Source organism: Paroedura picta, chromosome 11, assembly GCF_049243985.1.
Source record: "Paroedura picta isolate Pp20150507F chromosome 11, Ppicta_v3.0, whole genome shotgun sequence".
Lineage (NCBI taxonomy): Eukaryota > Metazoa > Chordata > Lepidosauria > Squamata > Gekkonidae > Paroedura > Paroedura picta.
The window spans coordinates 20,099,917-20,119,444 of NC_135379.1; the positions used below are offsets into that span (position 1 = coordinate 20,099,917).

The 19,528-nt window shown below is 43.6% G+C and overlaps 1 protein-coding gene across 10 annotated transcripts; it reads right to left on the reverse strand.

The window, feature by feature from the left end:
• Positions 1-3,312: 3,312 nt before the first annotated feature.
• MTERF1 (mitochondrial transcription termination factor 1) lies at positions 3,313-15,363 on the reverse strand. Of its 10 annotated transcripts, none has more exons than XM_077302571.1 (4): positions 15,313-15,363; positions 7,119-7,171; positions 5,589-5,808; positions 3,313-4,651 (listed from the first exon to the last, which is right to left on the reverse strand). In XM_077302571.1, exon 4 carries the CDS (start codon positions 4,592-4,594, stop codon positions 3,449-3,451), a length of 1,146 nt encoding a protein of 381 aa, XP_077158686.1. In that variant the 5' UTR covers positions 4,595-4,651; positions 5,589-5,808; positions 7,119-7,171; positions 15,313-15,363; the 3' UTR covers positions 3,313-3,448. The 10 variants fall into 10 exon arrangements, with proteins under 10 accessions (XP_077158686.1, XP_077158687.1, XP_077158685.1 ...); XM_077302572.1 differs by lacking the exon at positions 15,313-15,363 and adding an exon at positions 15,158-15,276; XM_077302570.1 differs by lacking the exon at positions 15,313-15,363 and adding an exon at positions 15,079-15,203.
• Between the last annotated feature and the right edge of the window lie 4,165 nt (positions 15,364-19,528).

A 19,528-nucleotide genomic window follows, 5' to 3' on the forward strand; every position in this document is an offset into this window, starting at 1 on the left:
GATAAATGGACGTTTTCAATCTGATCCATTTTGATTTTTACATTTTATCAATACACGCGTATTGGAAGACCCAGTGTCCGTCAAAACACATCAAGCCTAAGGCCTAAGGTTATATCGTACATATGATATTTTTGGCCTATGTATATTTTAACCTTAATTTAAAAAAAGGCTGCGCACAGTAAAGGTTTATATAATTTTATGATCTATTATCTAAACTGTACGGACAGCCAACATTTCAGGTCCTAGCTCATTTTAGATAGGGGGTTTTTTGTGTCCTGTTCCTTGTAACATTTCTCTCCTCTTTGTTCTTTGAAACACACAAGTCACCACAATTCCACCAGCAGAGTATACCTGAGCAGTTTCTTGAGACAAGGTGTCGACTGCATTAACACCCATCAGCAATATTGCAGCTCTAGATTGTCTTCTACTATACAGGGTTCTTTTTCTGTTGTCAGTATCAGGCATCTGATCTCTGCCATGATTTGTGGGTGACCTGAGGGACTCCATCTTGATTTGATGTGTGCTGTTTGAAGAACCTTTTATAACCCTTTTATAACTCTGAACTATTTGTCTCTACCCTGCTTGTCTGCTTCATGCTGTGCTTAAGTTTTACAAATGTTTCTCTGTACTTTCTTTCAGGAAAGGAGGGCCTGTCTGACACTCAAGGCCAGACAGCCTGGCGAGGGCCTGGAAGGATGCCGAAGATGGCACCTGTGGGAGGGGGGGATTTCACTCCCTGGGGATTGTGCGAGTTTGGGCGGGAAAGAGCCATTAAAAGTGTTTGCTGTCTATGTATTGATCAGAATCGACTATGATCTTTGAAGTGTTCTAAGCTGCTAACAATAAAGCTTTCTACTAACCCAAAAGCAACGTTGTTAGTCTGTCTGCCTTTGACATCTGTCAAGCTACAGATACTTTTCAGGCCTCTGAATGGATACTTGAGATGCCTTCTGCCCAAACCTCCTTGGTATGATTGCATGGATACTGTTCTTTATCTCTTATAATACTAAAGATGAATGAATAAAGCTGTTTTGGTTCAGATTTGGTTTAGTTGTTGTAAAGCTCCACAGAACATCCTCTGGCTCTATTCTTGGAACAACAGCCTGTACAAAAGAGACACCCCCTTCCCAAAAAGCAATATTTAAAGCAATATTTAAACTCCCTATAGCAGAAATGTGAAAGTTCCAATCATCAACCAGCAGCTGTACTAAAAGATTTTTTGAAAGTATCTCATTGTGAAAATGTAAATGAATTAAAGGTAAAGGTAAAGGTATCCCCTGTGCAAGCACCGGGTCATGTCTGACCCTGGAGGTGACGCTTTCTAGCATTTTCATGGCAGACTCAATACAGGGTGACCTTGCCAGTGCTTTCCCCAGTCATTACCGTTTACCCCCCAGCAAGCTGGGTACTCATTTTACCGGAAGGATGGAAGGCTGAGTCAGCCTTGAGCCGGCTGCTGGGATCGAACTCCCAACCTCATGGACAGACAGCTTCAGACAGCATTTCTGCCGCTTACCACTCTGCGCCACAAGAGGCTCATGTAAATGAATTAAAGCTGTACAATTTACCAATGTACGTTACTTTGTAATTTTTAACAATTACATATTTTTTAACAACTGTGTCAACAGCCTTAAGGACATACAAATAAAGAATTTGGTTACCACCCCCTCTGAAGCCTTTCAAATACAACCCATGTTTGCATATTTCTTTAAAAAAAATGCTCACAGAGCAATTTCTCATAAGCAAGCAGTTTCTTTGAGAAGGCAAAGCAGCATGGGAACATCTCTGAGGACACCAGGGGAGAAGGGTTCCCGAGATTAGCTCTCTGTGAGTTGTCTGATGCATCTGATTTCAAACAAAGTCAACTTTCTTCAAGAATACGATATGAGTTCAAGTCAGCTGCAGGTACATAATTGCTTAGAATTTACAATCAAAGGGAATCTTAGCAAACCCAATAGATTATTTTTAACATTTAAAAGCCAGCTTGCATTATTCCTTGCTGTTTTTACAGCATGGGGCACACTTCATGACTACAAGTAATTAGTAGCAATAAATTGTAACATGAATCATTCCCTAAAGATTTCCATCCTTTTATCTTGCAGAAAGCGTAAGGACAAGAAGGCTTTGCCCTTTATATTTGCCAATTAGCCTGTTTTTCACTCAAGAACTATTATCACTATATATCACCTTTGTTTTATTAAAGTCTCCTCCCACATCTAAACTAACTTTAAAATCTGGCATTCTGGTAACAAAGTCTTTAAGGGAAATATTGGGAGATGAGTGGACTGATTTTAAAGCGGCAATTTTTGTATCTTTATTTTAATTAAATACATTTAATTTAATTAAATAAACCTTTATTGGCATAAAACAATAAGAGGCAAATACAGCCAAGCAGGGTAAATATATAATAGGGTAAAATAATTAGCTTTAGAAACCAAGGCTTGGTTGATAATTTTTAAATTTTGGCTTAAAATACTTTTTAGAGTGGAGTTGCACAGCTTACTCTAATTAAATACATTTCCTCATAAATATATTTTGTTTCCAATGTGTCTTAGTAATTGTCCCAATGATTTATATTAATTCCTTCTAAATTGCTGGTGTTCTGCTTCTTTCATTCCCATTTTTATGGACTATTATTACAGTTATTATTTATTTGGATTTTTATACCGCCCTTCCATATGGCTCTGGGCGGTTTACAGAGAATGTTGTAAAATAGTTTCATAGAACATTATAACAATATCTCAAATAACAATCATAACATTTTGCTTGTAGAGGGATGGACAAAAGAAATTAAGGAGTTAACACTATTCTTAAAATATTATCTTGACATGGCCCCAGTAGGCAATTGATGCAGGAAAATAGTGAGGTCTATAGAAGTCTTCCTAAGTTTTCTAAAGGATGCAACAGATAAACACAATACATAAGAATGTTCTGTTCTTCCTGGTAAAAATGGATTGATGTGTGTTCTATTTTACTGGCTGCTATGTACATCGCCCCAAGACATCACAGTGAGAAGTGGTATATAAGCTGAATGAAGAAAATAAATTAAATAAAATACAATACTAAAGTAGTCAACGTTTTTTTCTAATTTGCACTAAAACAGTCTGTAACATTAACGTTTTGAGTGCAGTCCTAAACAACTGGTTGTAAGCTCACTGACTTCAGGAGGCTCAGAAAGATCTTTTAGGATGGGACTGATGTTTACCTGCTGTCATGTGCACACCGAAAACTCTCTTCACATAGAAATCTAGCAAGCCAGAAAAAGGAGGTGGAAAGAGCTTCTAGATTTATAGACCACTTTTAAAGCAATGACACTTGGAAATCTATCACTTTTTATTTACTTAAGCCATAACAAATCATTATTTCCAAAAATGTACTGTATTTTTAACATATTTGTAAGGTTATTTGTTCTTCCCTACCAAATGTTTCGTTCCTCTTTCTAAGCCAGTCATTGTGTACTATGTAACTTTTCCAGTTTAAGTTCAAACCGTTGCTGACTTAGTGCAAGAATTCCAATTCCATTGAATCCAAAATCATAATTTACTCTCTCCAGCTCTTGAATCCGATGATACGTGGTGCTGATACTTTTGTCTAGCACTAGTGGGCATTTCAGTATTTGCCCGATGTCAATATTTGCCAGTATGAGGTAATCTATTTTCTCATTCAGATTCTGGGGAGACAAGTACAGAACCCGAATATGTTTCAGCACAAACATATTCACTTCCTCTTCACTGCACCCATGAAATAACAGCTTCTCTTTCAAATTTGCAAGAGTTTTTTTAAGGTATTCATTTGAAAGATCAAGAACATCACCTCCTTGACCATGAAGCAATGCCAGTAGTTCCTCATTGTCCAGTTTAAAAGAGGACTGCAGAAGGTGAACATTGGCTTTCACTTGCTTGCAGCTCCGTAAGAAGACAAAAACATTTTTAGATATCAGCTGCTTAACAAAGTAATCTGGATTCTCCCCTCCGAGAGATAAACAGATTTCACACAAGAGATTTATCATTTGTTTGTTGAGTTCCACACTGTTAGAGAATATCCTTGGAGCTCTGGTCAGCATTTTGCAAAGGTCCTCAGATGACAGCCCAAATGAACGAAAAAACACTATGTTTTCCTGCAAGTTTTCATTATTTCCAGAACGAAAAAAGGATTCCGGGGAACGCTTCAAGATGTTTAAAATTTCCAGGTCGTTCGTCAAAATATTTCGCCAAATTTTCCAGCGTTCTTCAAGAATCCGGTATGAGCGCGTAATGGAACGTGGGTATCGTGAGATAATACTTGCAATAGTTTCTTTCGTAGCTCCTTTGGCATCCAAGAAGCTCTTCAGGCCTCCTTCATTTGTAATCATCTTCCTCAGAACACCGGGCTGTCTTTGTCTTACCATTCTGACATCCACGCCCAACTCTTCCAGACGGGTCACTAAAGTAAAATTTTCCTTGTCTGGTGCAAAATTGGACTTCTCAAGCTTAAGACAAAAAAACCTAGTTGATGCTCCTCTGAATACGAACGTGGTGGTAAATTGGAAAAGCCAGGACTTGTTCATGCTGGAAAGGAACACGTTGTTGATGTTCATCAGCCTTCTCAAAGCCATTATCAGTTAGACTCTGCACACCTGTGAACAGGTGTGCACTTCCAATCAGTTCAAGCACTTCAAAGTTAACAAAGAAAGAGAAGTTATTATGAGCATATGTACTCACAGCATTTATCAACATTATTGAAAACATTTCCCCGTTGCCATTCTCCACAACTCAGGGTCCCTGTGGCAGCAGACATTTCAAACATCAAAAGAGCTTTTAAAATAAGGATATATTTCAGATCATTATTATTATTAAATAAAATATAAAACATGTAGCAACCCTGGGGTTTCTTGGCAGCTCTGGAAGGATTTCCCAAACGGGTGAGAATTAATTAATTTTTGATAGTTTTATGCGTTAAACATTTAATAGGGGATATGACTATAAACGGGCATGTTGTCCCAACCCTCTCCTCCCAAAATGGCCAACTGTCAGAAGGACAGACTTGAAAACAACAACTTATTTAGAAAACAAGCGTTCATTTCAAAGCAGATCTATCCAGGACGTTCAAAGCTGAAACAGGCTTGTCAATTCAAAATGCAGTTCTTATCCCCCAAACTTTCCTGTCCAAAGACGTTCACACACACAGACACAATAAGCCCTTCGTGTCCAGGTGCTGTCTGGGAAGGCGTCCAAGAATGACAGCAGAGTTACTACTTGCAGTGATAACAGCACTTGTTACATTGCTGGCAAATTAGCAGACAGTTCAAGGTTAGAGACAACATGGCTACGCTAGGGCTAAGACAGAATAAATCATGGCAGCAATCGGGGGATTCTGACACTAATAATGGGTCTGGAGGTGGTGGGAAAGGGAGGGGCACTGAGTGGGTGTGTACACTGAGTGGGTGTGTATGCTTCCCAACCATATTCTGCATGATTGGGCCACTCCTGGAGTTTCTTGAAGCCTGAAGAATGTTTCAGGGGTTGAGAAGGACTGACATAGACATAGAGATGTACAAACTAGAAGGAGGGCTAATAATAAGAAAGGAATGCCAAATAAAACAACTTCACCATCTAGCAGAAGACAATAGTAGAGGGAAATCCTCACATCTCGTTCCTCACAGGGAAATCCTCACAGAGGAAGGTGTTCAAAAGGTTTGGCACCATGACAGAGAAGGCGCTTTCTTGGTTTGCTACTCTCTTCGCTTCAAAAGCAGACCATCTGAAGGTGACTGGAGTAGCTGGATAGGCTCATGTGGGAGTAGTTGGTCCTTGAGGTATTACATTACACCTAAAATAATAAATATCCATGGTGAGTAAAATAGGAAAATATATTAACTAAATAAATTTTAAAATACTCTGTTCCTGCCTTTCCAATTCTGACGAAATGCCTCCCTTGCTATTTCAAAAGGATAGTTTTTTTCTTCTGTGTGTGTGTGTGTGGGGGGCTAAGCTCCTGTTCACCTTCCCTTTCACATGTTAACTGACTTGGCCAGGAAGCAGGTACCTGGAATGGGGGGAGGGAGAGCTTCTTCTTCCCAGGAATACTAGGTGAAAGGCTTCTGTAGGAGGAGAAAGAATAGGATATCTGATCCTGAGCACAGGAAGGAAGGGGCTTTGGCTGTTTATCTTTGCCTGCTGGCCATCAGGGAAGGAGCCTGCTCAGGGAAGAAGAGGTGAGCAGCCATCCTGGACATGTAAACAAGGCAATAAGACTTTGGAACCTCTTTAAGCAAAGGTGCCTGCCCTGCACTTAACATCAGATTGGGTATGTTTAGCAGAGGGACAGAAGGACTACGTTTCATCCAGTTTCTTTTCGCCTCTTTTGTTTAACTCTGTGCTGTGCTAAAGATTTGCTTTTTAAACCTGGTTATTTTAATAAATCTTTTATAAATTGGAAGTGGGCCATGGCTCCCCCATCTCAGAAACGCTAGCGGAAGTGCAAGAAGAAAACCCAGAGGGGTGAACCCTTGCAGGGTCTCATCCCCCACAGAACGCACATGTCTTTTTCGGATGTGTTGCAGGTTGTTCTCAAGAGCCTAGCGTTTTTTAAAGAGGGAATCCACTGTTCTGGATTTCTCTAAAAGCGCTACAACAAAGCGATATTTGCAGGAGTGTTGCAGATTGTGTACGACGTTATGTGGAACGTTGAATTAATAGCGTTTACCAAAGGTAAGACTTCTGCTACATTTAAGTCGTGCGGAATGGCCCACAGCCTTGTGCACCCCACAGCCTTGTGCACCCTGTGGCATTTCCAAGGCATGTGCTGCCTCTGTCCAGCAACAGCTGTCACAAGCCCATCACATCGCCACACTGTCCCTCTCTCCCTGTCCCTAAGAGCAGGCCGTCGCCACACCGGCATCACAATACCCATTTTCCCGAAGGCGCCGAAGAACGGCCCCGATTGTCCCCGCGGAGCACACAAAGCGAGCGCGTCAGACAAAGAGAGCGCAGCACGGGAGAGCTGCCAGGGCACGCCTCTCCCGCGCCGTCCTCGCCCCTGCCGGAGCGCTCGCCGTCGCCTCCTCCTCCGCCGCCGCCACAACGGGGACGGCTGCCCCGTCCAGGCCGGCCCCCTCCGCAGCGCCCCGGGCCCCTTACCTTGGCTTTGCCGGCCTCCAGCTTCTTCTGCCTCTCCTCGTCCTCCATGGCCCCTGCGCGGAGAGAGCGCAGCGTTAGCGAGCGCCAGGCTCAACGGGGGGCCCCGCCGGGGCAAGGCGCGGCCAAGGGCGGCGGACTGGGACTCGCGCGGGCGCCTCCCTCGCCTTACGAGGCGCAGAGACTCCGTGGCGGGCCCACCGGCGCCGCCATCTTCATCTCCACGTAAACATGCGGCCGGGGAAAGTGACGTCCGCGCCGCCGCCGCCGCCGCCGCCTCCTTCTCCTCCTCTTGCTACGCCGCCTGCCCTGCGGCGACTACCGCGGCGCTTGCCCGGGTCCCGCCTCAGGCGCCCCCGCCGCCAGGAAGATAAAGGAGCCCCTCTTGGCCGCCGCTCCCCCCTCACAAGCAGCGCTGGTTGGGCAGGGAGACGGGGCGGCGGCTGCCTCGACGCTTGGTGAGGCGACAAGTCGGCTCTAAGTCACAATAAAGTTGGGAGCGCTTCTAAGCACATAAGGCGTTCCTTTTCACTAATTATCGCCGCGTCTACGGAGTAGGGCTTCAAAGGTTTTTGTTTTGTTTTGAAGTGTGCTCCAAACCTATCTGGAACTAAAAGTAGCACATGTTTGGCTTATGCACAGGAGAGAAATTGGGTGAAGTATAGTTTGCCTTGCGGAAGTAAGAACAACTGAGGAAATACCCGCCTCAGAAAATGAATATTTAAAAGTCACTCCTAACCTACAATTCGTACAATACAGCCCCTGAATCTGGGATCAAATTCAGAATAAGCAGACTGAATGTATTAATACCTTGGGTTCCCAATACCAGTAAACAATATCAATAACTGTCTTTACTTTCCAAATATTAGATTGCAATGACATTTTAAATGTCAAAGAAGAAGAGCTGGTTCTTAAATGAAGCTTTTCTCTACCAGGAAGAGTCTCAAAGTGGCTAACAGTCGCCTTCTCTTTCCTCTCCAAAGGACAATATCATAAAACGATCTGAGAAATAATTCTACAAGATAAATCCAAATGAGTCAAAGATTTATTACAGTCTAATACAGGGGTAGTCAAACTGCGGCCCTCCAGATGCCCATGGATTACAATTCCCAGGAGCCCCTGCCAGCATTCGCTGGCAGGGGCTCATGGGAATTGTAGTCCATGGGCATCTGGAGGGCCGCAGTTTGACTACCCCTGGTCTAATACATGACAAGAGAAATCTAGATCCATATAGTGATATTAACATAAATCTTTCATGTAGGCCATTTAACTTAGAGCAAGATTCCAGGAGGACCCAGAGCATCATTCTTATATCCTGATTTTTAAATAAATATATCCCATGATCTAGAGCTCTGCACTCAAAAACAGGTACTCTGCAGTATTAATGGCTATAATGAACTCTCCTTTTCCAAAGGGAAAAAAAATCAGTTGATTATACAGACTATTTAAGCATAACTGGAACTATTGCATATTATTCTACCAATTTTAGTAAAACAAATTTCTAAGTAAATGTATTTAGGGTCAGGGAAAAGTTGTAATTTAACAATGGAACATATTTCACTGTGTAGTTAGACCTAAATACCCACTGGTAGCTCCCATAGCCAGCCACCATCCAGTATGCTGGCAGTAGCAAAAATCAAGCAAAAATCACCATCCCATGGATGTCAGTGTGGCATTTATAGAACATATCCAGAAATGACATCATGCTGTCAAGGTGACCACACAGCCTCGTGTTCCTGCCCTTGCCCATCTTCCACTGAGTGCTATCTTTACCCCATTAGCTCTTTCTACTGGGTGGCCTCTTCCACCAACCCTAATTTTACCTCGGCTTTTAACTGGCTTTATGATATATTATATTATGCTGTTTCAATTGTTAGCCTCCTTGGCAGCCCTGATTAGGCTGAAAGGTAAGATATAAATGGTGTAAATAAATGGAATTTTAAAAATTCATCTTCACACAACATTTTATGTCTGTGCATAATATAGCAACTTAAAAGTATTCTTATTCTAGTGTCATTAAAGGTTAGTCATTGATTTTACAAGGTGAATTATTAAATACAGTATTTGCTGGCATATAAGACTACTTTCCCCCCCTTAAAAACATGCCTCCAAGTGGGGGGGTCGTCTTATACGCCAGGTGCACTTCAGTTGGGACTGACATAGCTGCTCATAATGGCCTCCCGATGCCCGCCCACCTCATTCTACATTCCATCCAGTATCGTGCGGTATCTAGCGTGGCTGTGGCGAGCATGAGCAACGAGACAGGGATGCCAGCCTTTTCGGCATGACCGGCCCATTCTGCTTGGCGAGAAGCAGCGGCGCTCTGGCCTGCCCCTTATCTACGCAGAGGTCACACATGCGCACTAGTGCCGTCTCAGGGAGATGCAGGGGTGGGCTGTAGGCGCTGCGGTTGTGCTGCGGCCGTACAATGGTGACTATGATAGGTACTGTAATGTAATGTAACAAACTCTATATTTTGAGTGGAAATGTTGGGGGGTCGTCTTATATGCCCAGTCATCTTAAACGCCGGCAAATACGGTAATTTGCCATGAGTGACATGGGGGGAAAGACTCTTCTAATCTTTTGGGCTCTTCCTGTGTGCAGGTGGGTTTGTCTGACAAGAAGTTCCACAGAAGAACCAAGATGTTTCTGCCATTGTTGATACATAACTGCTAGGAAATGTAGGGTGCTAGGAGATGTAGGGCACAGTGTTCTTATGGCAGCAGCAACTCATTCTTTCCATTGACTTAACAGAGCAAGCTCTGCTAATGGTCACCAACCTCACTCTACAGGGTCTTGTGGAGAAATTGTAAGAACTCACTTTGGTAAAGCCCACAAAGCCAGGCTGATTACTTTGCAAGAAATGTATGGGACAGGAAAGAAGAAATAAATTTTAAAAGTAGCTGAAGGAAGGGAGCAGAATATCTTCTGGACTGCAAACAAGATCTTCAGGAAACAGGTGAAGGCAGAGTTTTGAAGGAAAAGAGAGCTGAGGGTCAGGGGGGAATGCCTCTAACAAGAAAGAATGTTGTGGAAGATAAATTCACTTAGCAAGAGTTGGCTATGGAAGACCAGAACAGTTGGTGGTGAGAGACAGTACCAAAAAGATACTAAATGGTAGTGAATATCCATTTTATCTAACAGAGGGTCAAAATGTGATTTAGACCAGTGGTCCCCAACCATTTTATAACCGGGGATCACTCAACGCTGAGGCTCGGTGGGGGGGGTAGTTTACTCCTCTACTCTCAACCACTGCCCTAACGCTCTCTGATCGCTATGGTAATGTTTAAACATCCCTTCAAAATAAGATACAGACACGCCACAACAACGAACATAAGGAACATTTTATTTGCATGGAAATTTTAGCTCATGACAATGACAACTCAATGGGACCCCTGAGCTTGTTTCTCTGCAATGAGATAGACCCATCTGGGAGTGATGGGAGACAATGACACCCGAAGTGTGTTGTAAAGGGCCAGGGGGGATGAAGTAAAGGGCAGGGGGGGCGTCCTTTGCGGCCCACCTCCAATTAGTCGACGGACCACATGTGGTCCATGGCCCACAGGTTGGGGATCGCTAATTTAGACTACTGATTAAGGACATCTTGCCAACCACAAACTGAACGTCTACTTTAATGGCACCCAAAGTACCACCCAAACATACGACAAATCACCTTGGAATTACCCTGGACAGCACCTTAAGTTATATGCACCATCTTGCCATTGATACATGATGGGACATGCATAATATGTACTTTATGTTGGTTTGCTGCCGCGCTTGTTTTTGGAATCTGTATCTCTGTTAATTGTTGTAATTTTATGTTTCTGCCATATTAAAGCTTTTTGGTAGTTATTGTTTCGGCTGAATTAAAATCAGATGGTCACTTTCTAAAAATTATTAGCAATATATCAGGTTCAGTTTCCAAAGGAATTACCTAAAACAGACAGGATTTTTCCTGCTTCTGATCTGCCATGAGGGATACATCATATAGGATGTATAGGAATTAAAGAAAAACCTGGGCTGTTTCGTTGTCACAGTAATTATATTTGAAAAGTTAGCTGTAATGTCTTATAGGGAGCAAAGGAGGATACCTAGGGAATTAAGTCTGAGTCGATTAGGACAATGGATCAAGAGCCACATCTGAGGATAATGCTATTGGGAGAGTGTTGTGTTAATAAATGCTGTCGTGAAGCTGTATGCATATTCACAGAGCCTCAGATTTATGGATTACATAAAGCAGCAGTGAACATGATGTAGAACTAGAATCCATTAAGAAAGAGTTTCTCTACTATTAACTGATGATCTTCCTGATGTTCTTAGATGAGGCATATAATTATTTAAATTGCTGAAATTATGTTCACTATAGAACTGATATCTAGATTTTTCATTTAACCTTGAGATACCCCAACAGATGTGAGGGGAGAGAACTACATGATCAGTAACAACCTTAGCTCACTCATACACTCAAAATACATTGAGTTTTATTGGAATTTTCATCCTCAAGGGCAATAATGACATCATGTTACGTTCATATTACCATTTTGTTCCCTAAAGGCCGAAGCCAAAAAGGCAAAACAAACAGTAAACGATAATATCAAATGGAAAATGCTGAAGATAACAGGGGCACGTGTGTATTAAGCATAAGTGTATTGGATGGAGAAAAATTCTACTTTTATGTCTGAGGTTTGCGGCATCTTTACTTCTGTGATCTTCCAATGGGATTAAATTCTATCTGACGGGGGAAGGGAGTGCAAAGAGATCCATGAATAAAATCTTTGAAGTGATGTGCAAACAAGAGAGACACCTACATTGGAGTAGTGACTGTGCCTAAGGCGTTATTTGATCAGGGCCTACTCCTATTTCCATAAAGCCAGTCAACATTTTTTCATCTTGCTTTCAGAAGGAAACAACAGGGACTTCAGTGTCCAGCTGCCTTGTGATATATTTAACATAGCTATAAAATGTAGTCATTGGCAGGGGGAAAGGAGAGAGTTAACATAATTCCCTCACCTCAGTAGTCGCTACAGTTAGTGACACAAGTTCCTTTCCTGTTTGTGTGCCCCCATAATTATTCAGTAACAAAACTGGGTACATCTTTACACCAGAGTGTTCTAGTAAGCAGTGGGGTTTGCTGTTTCCACAGGAGGTACAAGGGATGGTTTTAGATAATAAATGCAAAGTGCACTGATCCAGATGAAGAATAATTGTGTTCCAAAATGAGGTTAATAGAGCAAAGAGGCTCTAGTAGGGGAGCATATGCCTACACTGAAATACTGAGCTTTTTTGGCCTGGTGACCTTAAGTATTCTCCTTAAATAAAACAATCTCATGTACCAGGTATGAAAAGAAACCCAGACCCACAGGATGAATGCAGCCCTTGAAAAAATTATGCAAAAACTTTTATTGATTTTAAAGGTGCCCTTGGACTCAAATTTTGTTGTTCATCTCGGCATATTGGTTCAAATCCAACAATTTTTGTTTGAAAAGTTTCCATTGTTCATAGTTGTGTAGGTAATTTCTTAAAAAACCAATGGCCACATTTTGTGCTAAACTAGGGAACCCACAGGATTGGAATGTACAAAATGGCTTATAAAGTTACCTGGATAAATGATAAGATATATACTATTGTGCACAGCATCCTGTAAATAGGATTCTATTGCATAATTTTGCAGTCTCAGTTCTGTATTTTAGATTTCTGCTTGGTTCCTACAATTTCTACAATCCTAATCCTATTGCCTTTTGGAACTGTCCATAGAGTTTTCAAAAGGCTTTTGAACTCTGGTGCTGGAGAAGACTTGCGAGTCCCTTGGACTGCAAGGCGAACAAATCGATCAGTCCTAGAGGAGATCAGCCCTGACTGCTCCTTAGAAGGCCAGATCCTGATGATGAAACTCAAATACTTTGGCCACCTCATGAGAAGGAAGGATTCTCTGGAGAAGAGCCTAATGCTGGGAGCAATTGAGGGCAAAAGAAGAAGGGGACGACAGAGAATGAGGTGGCTGGTTGGAGTCCCTGAAACAGTAGATGCAAACTTAAATGGACTCTGGGGAATGGTAGAGGACAGGAAGGCCTGGAGGATCATTGTCCATGGGGTCGCGATGGGTCGGACACGACTTCGCACCTAACAACAACAACAACAATCCTTTTGCAATGTTTAGTACTAGTGATGATATAATGGGTTATGAGATGATTGTAGACATTACTTGGGGGGAATTAATGAGGTTTTATTGTACTTTATTGTACAGTTCTTTGGAATTGTAAGCCATTTTGCACAGGGCCGCAGAGAAGCACCATGGATCCTCAGAAGAGATCCCACCCTAACATAACATATCGGAAAATAAAACTACGGGACTCAAAGCTACCAGCTTTGGGGTAATGGTGGGGATTCCAAGTAAAGGCATTGGAATATCCTTGCTCTGGTCATCTCCAGACCACCACACCCCCATTGCTACTGGTAATGTAAACAAAGGGCCTTCATTTGTGTCAGGCAAAACTCATCAGAAAATAACGTTGCATTTTTGGAAGCTGGCCACCAACCACAGAATGTTGATGTGAGTTAGTTCATCTTGGACCATGTTATCTTCACAACTGGCAAAACATACGTCTTTAATACTCAAATCCCTAATCTGCCATGGAAGGTTGCTGGGTGACATGCGTCATAAATGTAATTCCAAAATTGCAGGGTATCTCCAGTTGCCTCTCCAGCTGTTGACCAAGTTTGGTTAAGAATCGATTTGTGGGGTCCAGGTTATGGACACCCAAACAAGGCCCCACCAGTGTGTGTGGAGGGGGCCTGGCCCCTCCCCACCTCCCCCACCTCCGCTGCTTCACTTACCTCGGCCAGCAGCAATCCGGCCTTCCTGGCCCCGGCATAAAGCGCGTGCGCGCAACGGCACAGCACCATCGCGAGGAAGCTGCCGCCGTGCATAAAGTGTCATAGAGGCTCAACTCTACAGACAAGGGCAAAATATGAATTTATACCCATGCCTTCCAAAATCCAATACACCTGTCAACTACAGCTCACAACAGTAATTACCAACATTATCATCTTGCAGCTATGCTTTAAAACAGTGGTCCCCAACCTGCGGGCCGCGGCCCGGTGGCGGGCTGCGAAGTCCATGGAACCGGGCCGCGGCTCCCCCCCGCCCCCCCGCAGTAAAAAACTTCCCAGGCCGCAAGCTTGTGGCCCGGGAAGCTTCTTACTGCGGGAGGGCGGGAAGAGGGAATCAGGGCCGCGCCCACGCATGCCGCGCCCGCACATCGCGCATGTGCCATGCGTGGCCGACATCACGCATGCGCAACACTTTTGCACATGCGCGAAAGTGCCGCGCATGCGCGATTTCGGCCGCACATGACGCATTTGCGTATGCGCGGCCTGTGCACGCTCGATGCACGGTCATGGCCCGCGCATGCGCGATGCACGGGCGCGGCCCGCTGCCCTGCCGGTCCCCAGCCTCAGAAAGGTTGGGGACCACTGCTTTAAAAAACATAAGTACATGGTGATAATCTTCCATGGGTGAGATCTCACCTGAACCTGATTTCTGTGGGAATACAGAAAATCCGTAGTATGCAGAATCATATGAAGACTACCCTACAGGGGGCATTCTACAGGGGAGGTGTATTTAGCATATTTATTATTAGGAACTTCCTGATCATAAAATCATAGAGTTGGAACGGATCTCCGGAGTCATCTAGTCCAACCGCCTGCACAATTTCTCCTCTCTTTCTTTACAATATTCTTTACAACTCTTCTTTAAGCAGCCGGTACTCTGCACCTAGCTGCAAACTTAAGCTCTGCCAGAAATTTCTGCACAGCAAATTGCCCTTAAATGACTGGACAAGTTTCCCAGGGTCATGCGGCGACCTTCCATACACACAACAGACCACAAGCACGCATTTGAAACGAAACAAAGGGCAGTCTTCCCCTGCATACTCGCCCGACATTCCCTCCGTTCAAAACCAACCGATCGAAGCGCATCGGTTCCCAGAAGAAAGCGAGTTCAAGACCCCTCGCGGGTCTCTTCCGCCACGTGCTGCAGTTGCCTGGCTCCTTTGCTTTCACTTTCTCTGCCGCGTTGCTGGATCGCGCATCGCCCATCCCTAGAAAGTGGGATATTCGCATCCTTTCCAAAGCAGAGGAAACACACTTGGGGGGGCTCTCAGCCACAAACGCTCCCTGGGGGCCAGCACGAACTAACCCGTTGCGAGTTTCCACCCTCCTCGAAGGGGTTAAGGTTGGAAGCGACACCAACAAGCGCCGGAAAAGGCAAGCCTGCGAAATAAAAGGTCGAGTTGACTGTCGCTGCTGCCCTCTAGCACAGACGAATAAACGAGAGACCAGGAGATGGCGGCATTCAACAACACAACGCAGCTTTTAATTTTAGGATTCATGTTGCTGCAGTGGGTTGTGAACCTGCGTGCATGCGACGAAACCCTGACGCGTCCGCTTGTGAGCTGACGTTTTTAATGCTGCCCAGCGTTGCTTTTCTCAAGGCCAATCTTCTAAAGCGCGCCTTTGGCGCAAGAAGCGTCGGGGAGCGGGAGGGGGTTGTATATTATCTCCCTGCAGTAGAATGACAGAGGAAACTTGGAGGCAGGAAGAAGCAACAGGCCATATAAGGGAATGCTGCAGGTCAAACTTCTTTGGATTTTCAGTATGTTGCGCTGTAAATATAAGGCTTGCAGGCACCGCAAGTTAATTACCTGGCATTGGCCCATTATGCACGGAGGGGAAGGTCTGCATTTGGGGTGGAATGGCGTCACCTAAAATCACCGATAACGCATGGCGCCGGCCGCAACTGGCCTCAGATTCGGTGTAAGCCGCCGAAAAAGCCGCGTTAGTGAAACGCAGAAGAAAGCGGAGCTTCCAGGCGACCAGGGCGCAACCAGAAGTGGCGCCGGGGTCGCTGCGTGCATAATCAGTTACTCTGGGTTTTGCCGCCGTTGCGTCCCATCCCATGCGTAAGCGGTTTGCTTCGCATCTTCCCCCTCTGCGTTTTCCATGTGACCCGAAATCGCTGTTTCGGCAACTGTTCATAATAGGCCATTGTAAAAATTCCGGCTGGGTGGCCTTAGGAGTTGGAATTAGCAAACTGAAGCACAAGCACCTTAACAACACCCCCCCAAAAAAAATTTAAAAAGCACCACGTGTGTGTGAGCCAAAGGTGTTTTCCACATCTTGACAAGATTGCATCCTTTCCCTCTTGCTGCAGCTGCCCGTATGACCCAGCAGCAATGGGGGGCTTCCACATACAGGCATCCCAACTGTAGTTACCATTCTAGGCTGCCAGTTTGTTAAAAAATAATCAATGAAAAACATTGTAACACTACAGGGATATTCACTGTATGGTATTATATCCTACTGCAACCCGTTCCCAAATCCTGCCATCCGCCCACAAAGCCTCCTGGTTTATCCCAATCCAGAACTGGCAATCCTAGATGTTATCTGGCTGGACCTGGGAGTATTCAAGCTTTCTCACCCACCCAGCAGTGAGTCCCAAAGTCCACAGCAAGCAAGTTGCGAAAAGATTGGAGAAAAGTTGGGGAAACCCTGGGAGGGGCATGAATACCCTACTATGCCCTAGTGAAGGAGGAAAAACAGTGTTTTCCTAACAGTTATTGAACCCAGAGGATATAACTTGTGTGGAAAAAGCCATCACATACATCATCAGGTGCACTGGAAGGTATACACTTTAGGTCAATGGTCTTATATTCACAATAGAAAAGCAATGTGAAGGATTATTACAAAAAGAACCAAGCAGAGTTAAACAAGACCCCATGGAAGAAATAATCAATTCAGACTGTGAGGGCCACCCCCAGTTGTTACATAGGCAGTGGGATTAATATAAAATCTTGGCCAAGATAAGCACAAACAATAGGAAGTTTACAGAGAGATAGCTGAACCAACTGACATCTATAATGTGTAGGATGCACAATAAATTTTCTTCTAGTGACAGCTCAGTTCTCAGCATGTATACTCAGAAGTCCCACTGAATCAATAGGATTTACTTCCTGGTCAATATAATCAGAGTCCAGTAGCACCTTTAAGACCAACAAAGATTGTTGCCAGCAAACGCTGGCAGGTGCTCATGAGAATTGTAGTCCATGGACAACTGGAGGACCACAGGTTGACTACCCCTGCTCTACGCCACACTGGCTATCAACCTACGGGGCTACCGTAAATTGGCTGTGACTTGACAGCATTTTACACACACAGTGTGATATAACGACAGAGCTTTAAACACAACGTGTGGTAGGTATATTGACAGCACTTTACACACACAGTGTATGGTATATATTACTCCATTTTATCCTCTCAAGCATTGTTTTTCTGCATCATGTACAAACTTGTAATCTGGGTTTTCATCACACCCTTCAATCCATATGTTCTCACAAGTCAAAGAAGAAGAATCACAGTCATCTGAACTTGCTAATTAGGCACATTATTCTAGCAAATTAAACTGATAGAATCATAACTTTCACTGGGTACATGTTTATTTAAAGTTACCCTGAGGTAAAAATACAAACATGCCACAGACAGTGCATGTCACAATTTTAGGTCCATCACCAGCTACGCCACTCCGATCCATAGTGGGAAGAACCAGACCCCTCTGCCAACTCTGGAACACTTAGAGAGTCCCCCAGATTGATCTACAAGTCAAGAGCACTTTAGCTGTCTCAACAACAGGGCTAGCAGTGCAGCTTGATAAGGGTTCTTATGTTCTGAAGAGCTCTGCTCAAACCTTATTTAGAGACTGCAGATTCTGCTTGTGAGTCTCAGTAAAAAAGGTGGACTATAAATCTTATAAACAAAATGAAAAGCAGTGTTCATATGGGTGTATTTATCTAGTATTCCCACATAATCTAATCAGCATACAGTGTGACCATTCATTCATGAAGTGAATGGGAAAAATATAATCTGTTGAAACTTTGGTGGCAAGGAATGTCATATTTTGGTGTAGTTTGGTGCAGTGGTTAGGAGTGCAGACTTCTAATCTGGCGAGCCGATTTGATTCTGCACTCCTCCATATGCAGCCATCTGGGTGACTTTGAGCTCACCATGGCGCTGATAAAGCTGTTCTGACCGAACAGTGATATCAGGGCTCTCTCAGCCTCACCCACCTCACAGGGTGTCTGTTGTGGGGAGAGGAAAGGGAAGGCGACTGTAAACCGATTTAAGACTCCTTCGGGTAAAGAAAAGCTGCATATAAGACCCAACTCTTCTTCTTCTTCTTTTGTACGATCGGGAAATTTTAGTGAGTTCCTAGGAAGCCTCCAAGGATTATAAAGTATGATGGGGGGGGGGGGGACAAAGCGATTCAAGGCAAGGAATTTAAATTTAAATTTTGAATTTGGTTGGAGGAAGTGACTTCACATGAAGGAAAGGAGTCACAGGACCTGGAACTGACACCACAGGATGTTGAGCCATTGTTGAGCTTTGCCTTCCCCATTCTAGGTGAGACCTCCTTATCCGTGCACCTAGCCTGGCTTGGGGAACTTGTTCCAAAGTAATGTCTACAATCATCTCACTAATCAACATATCATGGCTAGTACTGTCTAATCAGATCATCAATAACATAATGCCCCTTAGGCCTTTCTAGGCATAGATCCATAAACAGCAGCATACCTGTGTTCGCAATGACAAATTCAATGTTACACGATCATTCCACAGGAGAAACAAAAAAAGTACTTATTACAACTATGAAGAGAGATGGGGTAGTTTTTCCTGCTACAATACTATTATTTCTTTCCCAAATAACTAAAAAAAATAGGATCATGATTATAGATTCACTTTTTGGAAATGTTCTTCCTCTTCCCTATGGCAAAATGTTTTTTAAACTAGGGACAATACCCCCAGTTTTAAAAAAAACTGTTTTTTTAAAAGGACCAATAAAGCAAAAAAGGAATGCCCCTGTCCTAGTGCAAGAGCCCAAGTAGTAATGAGCTGCAAGTCTCAAAATACCTGAGGTATAAATTAACCACGGTGCGTGGTTCATCCAGCGAGACCGCGGCAACAATTTAGTTGCAATAAACATTAATGTTCTGTACATTAATTGAATAATAAATGTCAACTAGGTGAGTAGGACCAGTTGATTAATTATAAATTGCAGTTCTTCTTAAGTTACCACCTTTGATATATTAGCCCTGGCAAAATAAATTATTCATCATCTCACAAACTTTGTCAGCTGTAGAAGGCCTTAATTTCCTTTTCATCCAAAGTAGTGTAAACCAGCTGAACGGTCAGCCTACAGTGCTATTGCCTATTTCATTAAACTAGAAATACTAGTATTAAAATATGTCCAAAAAAAGATATGTAGAGCTTAAAATCTGTCAAACTATAAGCTGTGTGACCCCTGGATCCAGAGAGCAACGAGCGTTTTCTTCAGAGGGTATGTATCATCGCAACATTAAAAG

What these genes read in the sequence shown, in the direction of transcription:
- MTERF1 (XM_077302571.1), bottom strand. Translation starts at nt 4,594, where the DNA reads ATGGCTTTGAGAAGGCTGATGAACATCAACAACGTGTTCCTTTCCAGC.